The sequence below is a fragment of the Heterodontus francisci genome, chromosome 1, assembly GCF_036365525.1.
Source record: "Heterodontus francisci isolate sHetFra1 chromosome 1, sHetFra1.hap1, whole genome shotgun sequence".
NCBI classification, from domain to species: domain Eukaryota; kingdom Metazoa; phylum Chordata; class Chondrichthyes; order Heterodontiformes; family Heterodontidae; genus Heterodontus; species Heterodontus francisci.
Window position 1 is genome coordinate 189,020,846 of NC_090371.1, and position 14,503 is coordinate 189,035,348.

Genomic DNA, 14,503 nt, shown 5'->3' on the forward strand with positions numbered 1-14,503 from the left:
ATGGTACTTTATTCATTATCTTTTCAATTTTAATAGAGGAAAGTAGCAAATATACTGGGGGAAATTTTATGCTCTCCCCATGTCAGGTTTGGAGGTGGGGAGAACATTTAATTGGATGGGAAGGTGGCAGGGAGGGTCCTGGCCTGTGAACAGCCTTCCTGTCCTGCCATCAATTGAGGCCCTTAAGTGCACAATGATTGCCCAATTAAGGGCCTCATCTCACCGCCACCGCAATTAGCACAGTGGTGGGCGGGCCTGTCGCTGCATGGGGAGCACGGCAAGAAAAACCGTGCAGGTTGCTTGCCGGCTCCGGCAGTTGCAGTGGCGGTGGGTGGGTCCCCTCATTAAAAGGCATGAAGGACCCAATATTGGGAAGGGGAGGGGCCCACTGAGAGCCACCCCGTACACACCCCCCCATGACACCCACCCAGCAAGACCCCTCCCATCCTGACCTATCTGTGGACTGGGTCCAGCGCTGCTCGGGTGGGGGCTCCACCGGAAGCAGCCACCGCCTCTGTGGTGGCACTGCTCAGTTAAAGAGTTGCTGGCCTCTGATTGGCTGGCAGCTCTCAAAGGGCGGGACTTCCATCACTGGGGTCCTTGATCCTGTGGAAGTCCCGCCATTGTCCGCCTAAGTGCCGAATTGACACTTGATTCAGCTGGCCTCCCACAGAAGGGGTGGGCTGGAGTTCTCCCTGGTGCTTCTGTTGGATTTTGAGACCCCGTCGCCCGGATAAAATCACGGCCATTATCTAAAAACAATTTTTGACTAAACTGAAAAGGAATAACTCTCATCAGATGCAGAGCAAAGATAGACTTCTTTTTATTGGTGAAAATACTGCATGCAGTTTAGAATTGCCAGGGGCAATGCATTAAAAATTACAATTTTCAGACTGTATCAAAGACACCATGTTGCATACCTGGCTACTTGTAGCTGTGATTAATTCTTCAATCATGGCACTGTCCCTCTGGTATGGGCCATGGCTTGGTGTGTTGGACCTGTCTGAACTGAAGGATCGCAGGCTGATGGGTTGGCCGGTTGCCATGGAAATGCAGCAGCACAGTGATGATATGATGTGATGGGCAGGAGAGTGAAGAAAGCATGCTATTAGCATATTATGCAACTTCCAGGGGACTGGGATTTCACAAAAAGAAAATAAAGTAGGCCCACTGGCAGCATTCATTGTATTCAAGGGACAAGATATTCAATTCCGAACTACTGAGAGCAGCCAAAATAAAAACAGCTCCTACAAAGCAGTTTAATGATAATGGAACATTTAAACTGAGTGAATAATAAATTCTAACCTACTCTGCATTATATGCCATATATCAGAGATTCTTAACACAACTATGGTATGTTTTGCTTTTCTTTTGATCAAGGTAACAAATATATTCTAAAAGTGAGAGGGAAGATGATTGGAGGCCAGAATATTTTCTGTGCTGCATTATCTGACACAAGGAAATCACTGTGCATCAGATAAAAACTGAAGATAGCACCTCTTCTACTTGGAAAAGCTAATACTTTAGTTATTCAAGCTTTGACTGATCTTAGAGAATCAGAAGGCTTGAAAGGAGATATATTTTTAGAAAACAACATGCATTTAAAGAATTGAAAATCAACTCTAAAGAATCTCAATGTGGCATTGAGCAAACTCCCCTCTGGCTTTGTACAAAGCTGTTCAGCAAAGTAAACACTCATCTTTCTGTGGAAACCCCTGGAAGATACATTGAGGCAAGTGGTGGTCAGTCACACAAGTATTACAGTAATCATGTGACTATGCTGTGTTCCAAAAGGCCTGCAGAAGCTGGTGTTAATTATAAGCAGATTTTTATGGGTGCAGGTATAATCATCTTCAACCCTATAAGTTCACACAGGTCTACTTGAGTCACATCAGAAAGAGGTCAAGTAACATCAGCAGGGAACTGACAAAATTGATCAAGCTAAATTGCTCACAATGGCAAAGAGTTCCAATACCAGGTGATGCAAGCTAAAAAAAAAGAAACTCAGACTAAAAAGAGAAGTCAGGTGGGTCAGTTTCAAATAAAAGGTAAAAGGCTTGTGTAATAAGGTGCCAGAGAACACCCCTGAAGCTGGTACTGGGTTCAAGTAACAAATAGTTGTGTTTCTGGGGATAGAAGGAATTGAGTGCTATTGTGAGAAGGCAGGTAGCTGGCTTTGAGATTTACAAAAATGGGCAAACATGTTTGGCCCTAATAACCTTTTTCCCAGTTCTCAATTATTCTTTGTTTCCTATTTTATCCCCCAGTGCCTATGCTCCACTCTCTGAAACTATATCCCTCAGTATCTCTGCCTTGTATTCTCTTGCCTTCAAAAGCCCCTTTTCTTTGGCCATGTTTTGTGCTCTTTTTAATCCATCTCTTCCCTTTTACCTTTCTTCTGTTGCCCACTCTAAGACAGCGCTCTGTACATGAAAAGCCCTATAGCAACGCAAGTAGTTGCTGTTACTTAATCCAGTCAATGGTAACATGATTAGAGTTTTGGTAATAAATTTTACTTCTGCATAACATTACCATATATAAAAACCCCATATACTGAAGAGCCCAATTTATAACCTTTGGCACAAAAACAAGAAATGCTGGATTCACTCGGCAGGTCTGGCAGCATCTGTGGAAAGAGAAGCAGAGTTAACGTTTCGGGTCAGTGACCCTTCTTCGGAACTGCAGTTCCGAAGAAGGGTCACTGACCCGAAACGTTAACTCTGCTTCTCTTTCCACAGATGCTGCCAGACCTGCCGAGTGAATCCAGCATTTCTTGTTTTTGTTTCAGATTTCCAGCATCCGCAGTATTTTGCTTTTATTATAACCTTTGGCCTTGGTTGCATGATCACCTTGCTTTATTTCCTCACTCTGAACTGCTATAAATGTTCACAGTTCCCACTTTGAAGTGCATTTTCAAACACTGAATCACTTACTTTGCAACTATTGGCAAAAGTGTACCCTCTTGCTACATGTTTTTTTCTAATCCAATTTTCTGCCCTTTTTCCCCCCTCACCTTATCAGGGCACTTCATACTTGTTGGAACATGATTCTCTGGGCACTGGCAGACCTCCAGTTCCTCTCCAAGTCAGCATTTTTCATGTGTGAACTGCATGTAAGTGTCAGCAGGCCAATTCTGGAATGCACCATGGTTGAGCCTAGTCCTGTCAGGATATTCAACACATGGTACGGATACCACTGGACATTTAATAGTACAAGCAATAGCTGATCTTTTCCCCCTTCCTTATCCTGTGCACTGGGGCCAATTGAAATACAAGTGCTGCCCCTGATGAGATCACTTAACTCAGCACAGAGTGGAAATCCAACTGGGTCCTTATGTCTGTATGACTTAGTACTACCAGGAATGCTTTCAACCAATAGTACATGAGGGAACTGCGTTTATAAATTGTTCTAAGAAATATATTGAAAATTGCTTTGGAAGCTCTGACAGTTATTAACTGTTCCGTGACGATATTACAAATCAATATTTCAAAGAAGGACACAGAATTTCCGGCACAGAAGCAAACCATATAGCTTAACTGGTCTATGCTGTTTTTTATGCTCCACTTGAGCCACCACCACCCACCCTATTTCATCTAACTCTTATCGACATAACCTCTTATTCCTTTCTCCCTCATATACTTGTCCAGTTTCCCCTTAATTGCATTTTTGCTATTCACCTCAACTACTCCTTATGATAGCAAGTTCCACATTCTTACCACTATCTGACTAAAGCAGTTTCTTCTGAATTCGTACAGGTTTTATTAGTGACTACCTTACATTTATGACCCCTGGTTTTAGATTCCCTAAAGTGGAAATATTTTCCCCATGTCTAACTTATCAAACCCCTTCATAATTTTAAAAATCTCTATCAGGTTGCCCCTCATCCTTCTATTCTGCAGAGAAACGAGCTCCAGCCTATTCAGTCTTTTCTGACAATTATAATCTCTCAGTTCTGGTATTGTCTTTCTAATCTGTTTTGCATCTTATGCAATGCCTCTACATCCTTGTAATAATATTGTACTGTTCTCGAGTGATGCTATGTCTTGGGGGTAATTTTCTTCTTTACTGCCTGGGTAGTGGCTGAAATCAATGGATCGAAAAAGAGGGCACATTCTACAAAAGACGGGCAAATTACACTCCTTTTTTGGACTTATTTTCATTTCAATGGTATGGAGAAGTGTTGCATTTGGCCAGTGGTAATGTATCTGAGGGTTGACAATTTACAGTACTGTTTTAAGTCTTTGCAACAAATGATTCTTTTTTTAATTCGTTCAAGGGATGTGGGAGTCACTGGCTAGGCAAGAATTTATTGCCCATCCCCAAGTGCTCTTGAGAAGGTGGTGGTGAGCTGCCTTCTTGAACTGCTGCAGTCCTTGTGAGGTAGTTGCAGCAACAGTGCTGTAAGGAAGGGAGTTCCGGGATTTTGACCCAGCGACAGTGAAGGAATGGCGATATAGTTCCAAGTCAGGATGATGTGTGACTTGGAGGGGAGCTTGCAAGTGGTGGTGTTCTCAAGCATCTGCTGCCCTTGTCCTTCTTGGTGGTTGAGGTTGCAGGTTTGGAAGGTGCTGTCTAAGAAGCCTTAGTGCATTGCTGAAGTGCATCTTATAGATGGTAAACACTGCTGCCACTGTGTGTCAGTGGTGGAGGAAGTGAATGTTTGTGAATGGGGTGTCAATCAAGCATGCTGCTTTGTCCTGGATGGTGTCAAACTTCTTGAGTGTTGTTGGAGCTGCACCCATCCAGGCAAGGAAGAGTATTACATCACATTCCTGACTTGTGCTTTGTAGATGGTGAACAGGCTTTGGGGAATCAGGAGCTGAGTTACTCACTGCAGGATTCCTAGACTCTGACCTGCTCTTGTAGCCACAGTATTTATATGGCTACTCCAGTTCAGTTTCTGGTCAATGGTAACCCCCAGGATGTTGATAGTGGGGAATTCAGCGATCATAATGCCATGAAATGTCAAGGGGAGATGGTTAGATTTTCTCTTGTTGGAGATGGTCATTGCCTGGCACTTGTGTGGTGCAAATGTTACTTGTCACTTATCAGCCCAAGCCTGGATATTGTCCAGGTCTTGCTGCATTTCTACATGGACTGCTTCAGTATCTGAGGAGTCGCAAATGATGCTGAACATTGTGCAATCAGCAGTGAACATCCCCACTTCTGACTTTATGGTAGCGGGAAGTTCATTGATGAAACAGCTGAAGATGGTTGGGCCTTGGACACTACCCTGAGGAACTCCTGCAGTGATATCCTGGAGCTGAGATGATTGACCTCTGACAACCATCTTCCTTTGCTCGAGGTACAAAACACATTTTCATGATGATGCTAGGCTTTTTGATCAGCGTAGTTAGACTATTCTGGTTGGCAAACAATCAATTTTTGACAGCCATCAATCAGTGTCTGTTCTGGCATATTCAGCCACTTCATCTTGACAGGTTATGCTTCCGATTAATTCTAAGTTTTAATGCACTGGGGAAGAATGTTTTCTCTCCTAATAAACACAAAGAAACTTGACTGTATCTAATAATTTTGAGAATGGGGAAGTTTAAAGAGTATTTCTGATTCAAAGCATGCTTCAATTTGATAGAAACAAATATTAGCGTCAGGAGATTTATACATCGTAGTTTTTTCATAAAAACAAATTTTCTTACGGTCATGGAGACCCTCGAGTTGGATTTCCCTCCCTGCTAGGCTACTCCAGTGAGGGCATTCCCATTTGTCTCACAAGAGTAAACAGCAACTCAGAGTAGCTCCGGAGCCTCCCAACTGCAGGAAACCATACTAGCAATTGGGAATGCAGATTTCCCAGTCAACAGCATGGATTCCTGGGTTTGGGCAGCTGAGTAGCTCTCAAGCCAATTTGAAATCAAATTCCCTGTTGCTTGTTATGAAGCCAAGTTGCATCGGTAAGATCGCTATAACAGACTGTCAGTAAGAAAATTCTTTCAAAAAAACTTCCATCAAAATTCCAAAAAGCTAACAATTTCTTCTCTAAATTTGAGTGGGTTCCAAAAGGATGCTGAGGGCTGAGCCAAGGGAGGCCCAAGGATTCTCCTGCTCTGCCTAACTCCCAAGGAATCCTTGCCCTGCCCTTTTCTGGCCACTGTCCTGCATCCCACCATGTTTTTCTGGTGGGTTTGACACTGTGCTGGGCTCTCCTCAGTCTTTGTTAAAATCACATCGCGAAGCCAATGGCACCCTCCTCCTTACAATATGCATCTGTACCTTGCTACGAATTTTGAACCTAGTATTCAAGATATCAGCTTACACTAGATTCAATAGTCAAAATATACATCACAAGGCAATAGTCAAAAATGTATATAATAATCCAATAGCAATCAATAATTTGTGCCACTAAGCAGCAAGTTTTCCTTTCATTACTCTTTTTGATGCATTTTTTGTTGCTCAACATTCAGGTTGAGAGTCCCTGGGACATTTCCATTTTACATTTACCCTGCATGACTCAAGTACAAATGTGCTCTGAAAGGGTTAAGTGTATGCACCGCTCTTTTGAGTCTAAAGATAGCAAGCTCAGCAATGAAGATGTAAGGGAGAACTGAAGCTGTTCTCCCAGAGTTCTGTAATACCTTAGTTCTGTATTACTTTAATGTGGCAGCTAAGTAAGTCAGTGCAACAAAACCTACATGGTTGGATTCGGTACATGGTCTATGTGACATGACAAAAGGTCATTAAGGAATTCAAAAATCATGATGTAATCATTTTCAAAGGATGTTATTAAAGCCTTCATAAAAATTAAAACAGAAAGTGCCAATGTCTGTAAAATAACATTCATAATTGCTACTAATCACAATATAATGCTTTGTCTAATCCTTAACAGGCAAGCAGTACATCAGAGACAGCAGTAATACTAATCACAAACAGTAAAATAGGTGATCACAGCAAACAGTAAATAGATGTGACTGCTAGCAAAATCCAAAGAAAATCACATTTATAATTTTTACAACAAATACCTGCAAGAGGAAAACAAATTGTGTCTCTGCAGCAAGAATGTATTCCTAAAAATATACACCCAGCAACCCACTGGCTGAGGAAAAAAAATAATAATCAAGCTTCGACTTGCCTCCCCCCTCCCACCCCATTTAGTCAATCGGTGGTAGATTCCAGCTGAATAATCCGGGCTGCTGAATCTCAGGCCAGCAGTCACAAGAAAAAGGAAGGCAGTAATGGCAGCTGTTTCAGCATTATTGCAGTCTCGTAGACCCAGCCTGATGTGAGCAGTTTAGCAGTGAACATAGGAAAATACCAAAGGAAAGCGATGCAGCCATGAAAATAGCTCCAGTGCACAAGGTGAATGCCTCCAACCCCAAGCAGCATTACCATAACGGCAAAAGTGGATTGCAGACACAGCCACAGCACTGTGACATTACTCTTGTATCAAGGACTACCTACCTGTTTACACCACTGTGTGGAAGCATATGAAAAGGAGAGGGAAAACAGCAGCAATGAAGGGAGAATGGCAGAACAATGGTAAAACAATGCTCTCTTTCACTCACACACACACGCATGCACAGATGTACACAGAACAACAATGTTAACAGACAGACAAAAACATTGAATTTAACATCAAAGTTATGCCTTTTTCACAAATACCTAAACGATTAGAAGGACTGGATCTTTTTTAAATAAAGGTCACAGTATCATGCCAGAAAAGAACAATTTTACTGACATTTTGATATAATACATATACATTTAGAAAAGCAGCAACATTTCGGGGAAAATTAAAGACATAGTATTGAAATAATAACATTGTTGCCTCATAATTTTAAAACACAACTTGATTCATTGCCAAATACAAAGCTATGCACCTCCAACAGTCTGATTTAGCTATGTGTTCATTATTCCATTCCCAACAAAAGTTTTAGCAATTAATTATTTTGAGTTTTGTTAAGTATTTTCTGCATCTTGTTGAAAGGTCATGCAGTTGATCACCTCCTAGTACTTATCAACATCACTGTGTAAAATGGGCCAGAATGGCCAAGACTAGCTTTCTCCTCAATTTTTCTCATAGAGTCATAGAGGGATACAGCACTGAAACAGGCTCTTTGGCCCACCGAGTCTATGCCGATCGTCAATCACCCATTTGTACTAATCCTATATTAATCCCATATTCCCTACCACATCCCCACATTCCCTCAATTCTCCTACCACCTACCTACACTCGGGGCAATTTATAAAGGCCAATTTACCTATCAACCTGCAAGTCTTCCAGTGAGAAACGTTTTGACTTCCAATCTGCACTTATGCCCAACAACAGGAAAGGCCAGGATGTCCAAAGTGCTTTATAGTTATCAAATTACTTTTGAAATGTAGTCATTATTGTTTTGTAGATAAATGCAGTAGCCATGTGCACACAGGAAACTCCCACAAAGAACAATCAAATTAGTGAGCAGCTAAACTGTTTTTGGTGTTTGAGAGGTAAATATTGACCAGGACACCATGAGATCTCCCCTAATCTTCAAATCTGCCATGGCCACTTGAGCAGGTAGATTGGACCTCATCCAAAAACAGTACCTCCAACAACAACAACTTGTATTTATAAAACGTCCAAGGCGCTTCACAGGAACATTATAAAGCAAAATTTGACACAGCCGTATAAGGAGATATAAGGGCAGAGAGTCAAAAGCTTGGACAAAAAGGTAGGTTTTAAGGTGCTTCTTAAAAGAAGAAAGAGAGGCAGAGAAGTTTAGGAAGGGAATTCCAGAGTTTAGGGCTGAGGCAACTGAAGGCATGGCCACCAATGGTGGAGCAATTAAAATCAGGGATGCTCAAGAGATCAGAATTAGATGAGTGCAGGTATCTCAGAGAGTTGTGGGGTAGGAGGAGATTATAATGATAGGGAGGGATGGGGCCATAGAGGGATCTGAAAACACAAATGAGAATTTTAAAATCGAGGCTTTGCTTGACTGGGAGCCAATGTAGGTTAACGAGCACGGGGTGGGGGGGGGGGGGGGGGGGGCGGGTGATGAATGGGACTTGGTGCGAGTAAGGACACGAACAGGAGAGTTTGAATGACCTCAGTTTATGGAGGGTAGACATGGGAGGCCAGCCAGGAGTGCATTGGAATAGTCAAGTCTGGAGGTAACAAAGGCACGGTTGAGAGTTTTAGCAGCATATGACTTGGGGCAAGGCTGAGGTCAGATGGTGTTACACAGGTGGAAATAAGCAGTCTTAGTGATAGCATGGATATTTGGTTGGAAGCTCATCTCAAGAGTCAAATATGATCGCAAGGTTGCGAACAATCTGGTTCAGTCATCTGCTTATCCAGTGCTGGATGTCAGATAAACAGTCTGATAATTTAGAAACAGTGGAGGAGTCAAGCGAGATGGTGGTGAGGGAGAGCTGAGTGTCGTCAACATATGAGTGAAAACGAACGCTGTGCTTTCTGATGATGTACCAAGAGGCAGCATATAGATGAAGAATAAAAGGAGACCAAGGATAGATCCTTGGGGGACACCAGAGGTAATAGTGCAGGAGCAGGCAGAGAAGCCATTGCAAGTGATACTCTGGCTACAATTAGATCGATGAGAATGGAGCCAGGCAAAAGCGGTCCCATCCAGCTGGACGACTGTGGCGAGGCTTTGGAGAAGGCTGGTATTGTCAACTGTGTCAAAGGCTGCAGACAGGTTGAGAAGGATGAGGATGGATAATTTACCTTTGTCACAGTCATATAGGATATCATTTGAGTTTGATGAGTGCTGTTACACTTGCCACTTTCCCTTGGATCCAATGGGCTTTTACTTTTCTGACCAGTCTGACATGTGGGATCTTGTCAAAACTCTTGCTAAAATCCACATAGACTAATTAAAATGCATTACCCTCCTTGTTACCTCCTCAAAAAATTCAATCAAGTTAGTCAGACATGACCCTCCCTTAACAAATCCATATTGAATGTCCTTGATTAATCTGTGGCTTTTGAAATGACAATTAATACAGTTCCATAGAATTTTTGCCAATAACTTGCCCATCATCGAGGTTAGGCTGACTGGCCTGTAATTACTCGGTCTATCCTTTTCTCACTTTTTAAACAACACTACAACATTAGCAGTCCTCCGGCACCACACCTGCAGCTAGAAGGATTGGATAATGATGATCAGAGTCCCTGCTATTTCCTCCCTTGCTTCTCATAACAGACTGGGATACATTTCTTCCAGGCTTGGTGATTGATCACCTTTCAAAGATGCTAAACCCCTTAATAGTTTCTCTCTCACTATGCTTATCCCATCCAATATTTCACGCTCCTCCTCCTTAACTACAATGTCTGAATCACACCCACTCTTTTGTGAAGACAGACGCAAAGTATTCATTGAGGACGATACACATGTTTTCTGACTCCACACACAGATTACCTTTTTGGTCACAGGAAGATAAGAAATAGGAGCAGGAGTAGGCCATTCGGCCCATCAAGCCTGTTCCGTCATTCAAACAAATCATGGCTGATCATCTACCTCCACGCCATTTTTCCCCATTTTCCTCATTTCCCTTGATGCCATTAGTATCCAGAAATCTATCAATTTCTGTCTTGAACATTCTTAATGATTGAGCTTCCACAGCCCTCTGGGGTAGAGAGTTCCACAGATTCACCACCCTCTGAGTAAGGAAATTCCTCCTTACTTCAGTCTTAAATGGCCTGCCCTTTATTCTGAGACTGTGTCCCCTGTTTCTAGACTCCAAAGGAAACATCCTATCCACATCTACCCCGTCACACACTGTGAGAATTTTGTAGGTTTCGATGAGATTGCCTCTCATTCTTTGAAACTCTAGAGAATACAGGCCCAGTTTCTGCAATTGCTTCGCATAAGACAATCCCGCCCTCCCAGGGATTAGTCTGGTGAATCTCTGTTGCACTCCCTCTTTGGCAAGTTTGTTTTCCGTCGATAAGGATACACAATACTCCAGGTGTGATCTCACCAAGCTTTATACAATTGCAGCAATTCTTCTTTATTCCTGTACTCAAATCCCTTTGCAATGAAGGCCAACATACCATCTACCTTGTTAATTGCTTGCTGCACCTGCATACTAGCATTTAGTGACTCATGAACAAGGGTACCGAGGCCCCTTTGGACATCAACACTTCCCAACCTCTCACCATTTAAGACATACTCCGCCTTTCTATCTTTTCTACAAAAGTGGATCACTTTACACTTGTTCACATTATATTCCATCTTTCATGTTCTTGCCCATTCACTTAGCCTGTCCAAATCCCCTTGAAGCCTCCTTGCATCCTCCTCATAACTTACATTCCCTCCTAGTTTTGTGTCATCAGCAAATTTGGAAATATTACAATTGGTCCCCATATCGAAGTCATTTATATAGATTGTGCACAGCTATGGCCCAAGCACTGATGCTTGCAGTACCCCACTTGTAACAGCCTGCCATTCTGAGAATGACCCTTTTATTCTTACTCTCTGCTTTCTGTCTGTTAACCAATTCTCAATCCATTGCAGTATATTACCACCAATCCCATGTGCTCTAATTTTGTTTACTTATAGGCCCTACTCTTTCTTTCGGTATCCTCTGTATTTATAAAACATCTTTCCTTGGTTTTACTTTTCACTTTTTTTACGCCTTCTCTTTGCTTTCCTAATTTCCATTTTAATTTCATCCCTGCACTTTCAATACACCATTAGACTTTCTTCAGTTTTGAGCTCTTGGTATCTAATATAAGTCTTCCCTTTTTGCCTTAATCTACCCTGTATGCTTCTTGATATCCAAGGCGCCCTAGATTTGGGAGATCCCTCATTTCTCTTTCCGAGAACTTATTTGTTCTGTGCCCTCACTATCTACTCCTTGAATGCCTCCCACTGCTCTTACACTGGTTTACCTTCAAGCAGCCACTTCCAGTCCACCTTTGCTAAATCACATCTCAGCTTAGCAAGATTGGTCCTTCCCCAATTTAAAACTTTTACTCCTGGTCTATTTTTGTCCTTTTCCATTTCTATGCTAAATCTAACTGAATTATGATCACTACTGTGAAAATGCTCTTCCACTGATACCCCAACTTCATTCCCTAAAACTAAATCCAGAACTGCACCTTATTTTGTTGGGCTTGCAATGTACTGGGGAGGAGTGGAAGAAAGGAAGGGAGGCAAGAGGCAAGGAAGGGAGGAGGGAAGAAGGAAGGGAGGGAGAGGAAGGAAGATGGGAAGCAAGGAAGGGAGGGAAGGAATGAGGTACGGAAAGAAGGAAGAGAGGGAGGGAGGAAGGGAAGGAATAGAGGGAGGGAGGGAAGGAAGCGAGAGAATAAGGATGGAGGGAAGGAAGGAAGGGAGACAATAAGGAGGGAGAGAACAGAGGGAAGGAAGAGAGAGGGAGGGAGGGAAGGAAGAGAGAGAGAGACAAGAGGGAGGGAGGGGGAGAGAGAGAGAGACAGAGAAAGAGAGGGAGGGAGGGAAGGAAGAAAGAGAGGGAGGGAGGAAGGGAGAGGAAGAAGGAGAGGGAGGGAAGTAAGTGAGGGAGGGAGAATCAAGTGTAAGAAATAGAGAAACTAAAGCAGCATTTCTCCTAAGAAGTTTCTAGAAGACTTCCTCGACATCTCCTGAACCAACTACTTCTGAAAAGATTCCAGTCTGCGTGTACTCGGACACCAGACTGTATGCCATCTGGAACATAACATATCTTATCCTTTTTCTTCAAGAATTAACAAGTACGTTTGCCAAAGCATCTTTATTTTTCCTTTATGTATACATATATATGTGTGTGTGTGTTGGGTATTTAGAAGGGAATATATAGATTTGCTGTCATATTTCAAACTGTGTTAAAACTTTGCATCTTTACTGAATAAGTCTTGTTTTATAATAAATTAATAATTTTGTTGTTTATTAAAGAAACTTGGTTGGTGAATTTTATTCTGAAATAAAAATAGAGTATATAATTGGTCATATCAGTAAACCTGTGGAGAAGTGGAACTAGAGAAAGACAGTGCACTCCTCCCGCCTCGGTCGTAACAGCTTGCTGACTCAGTTTGGCTCCCAGTCTGGCAATGCCTTAATTTTAAAATTCTCATCCTTGTTTCCAAATCCTTCATGGCTTCTTTCTTCCCTATCTCTATAACTGCCTGGGGATCTACAACCCATCGAGATCTCTGTGCTCCTCCAAACCTGGCTTCTTGTGCATTCCCGCTTTTAAATACTCTACTATTGTCAGCTGTGCCTTCAGCTTCATAGGCCTAAGATCTAGAATTGCCTCCATAAATCTCTCCTCATTTAAGATGCACCTTAAAACCTACCTTTTTGACCAAGCTTTTGGTCACTGTTCTAATGTCTACTTATGTGATTCAGTGTCACATTTTGTTTACTAATGCTCCTATGAAGTGTCTTGGGACCTTTTACTGTGTTAAAGGTACTATATAAATTCACATTGTTGTTGTATCAGTCAGGATCTGAATGCTGGCTGTCTTTTCCTTTTCCTACCTCCAATGCTGAGGTCAATTGCAACACCAGAACTACTGCCCCAGCTGAGATTGGCCAGCACAGCACAGTCTGGGAATCAAATCTTAGATCTTCTTGGCTATGTGGTTGAGTACCCGCTCCCTGCATCCAGTGCACTTTCCAGTTAAGCCATTGTGGAAGGAAGCATTATAAGCTTATGTTTCTCTGTAAATTGATAAGCAGCATCCTTCTGCTTACAATGCTGAGCTGTTCAGCAAACAAAACTTAGATATGGGCTACATTGGGCTTTCACTTGTTTTAAATAAAATTTATGTAAAATGCAGAAGCAAAGATTATCATTAGATGGGGAAACTTTTAATGAACTGATGGTAGTCTTGATATTATAGCTTTTTGTTCGCAACTAGATATAATAAAAACAGAATAACACAGATACCATAGTAGTTATTCTTCCAGATAGCACAAAAAAATCAACGACTGGCATGAGAACATATGAAAAATATATCTTAAGAGTTTATTACTGTCACCATATTAATGGTCCCTCCTGAGATGCAGCTTTACACAGTTTGGACAGCCTGGCTACTTCTGAAACTTTGCTTGGAATCCTTTGAATCTTATGAGGGAACAGAGGCTTTGGTCCACACACAACTAACATGAACCATTAGCTTCCTGGCGAGCAAAGCACAGTGCACTCTACACATAATTTTTTGAGACTAGAATTTCTCAGCCAAAGAGAATACTGAATTTTAAATATCAGTTACAGCAGCATTTTGATCGAACTTACAAAAACAAAAACAAAGCTACCTGTCTGAGCGCTCTCCAAGGCGTCCTATTCCTCTATACATCATATTGTCCAGGTACCGACTGCTGGGCAAAGAGTCATCTCCAAGTTCTTTCAAATCCTCTGGTCTAAGGTACTCTCCTCCATCACCTGTCATTGTATCATCTCCTTGGAATCAAAAGATAGTTAGTCAGGAGAGGCGTTGAGGTTGCAACGTGATCCAGAATAAAAACGCAGAAGCTGGAAACTAAACACATACAGCCAAGCAGCACCGGAGCAGCAATTGCTTGTTACAAAAGGCTGAAAGAAA

The 14,503-nt window shown here is 42.1% G+C and overlaps 1 protein-coding gene across 10 annotated transcripts in view; it reads right to left on the reverse strand.

Moving 5' to 3' along the window:
- The window catches only part of ank2b (ankyrin 2b, neuronal), an 802,067-nt gene that overhangs the window by 142,915 nt on the left and 644,649 nt on the right, over window positions 1-14,503 (reverse strand). For 9 of the 10 annotated variants that reach the window (XM_068039631.1, XM_068039677.1, XM_068039668.1 and 6 more), the window contains 2 exons: window positions 14,217-14,361; window positions 921-1,023 (listed from right to left, as the gene is read on the reverse strand). In XM_068039631.1, the coding sequence (XP_067895732.1) occupies window positions 921-1,023; window positions 14,217-14,361 (248 nt within the window). The remainder of the gene's footprint in view (window positions 1-920; window positions 1,024-14,216; window positions 14,362-14,503) is intronic. The other variant, XM_068039625.1, reaches the window with a different exon arrangement.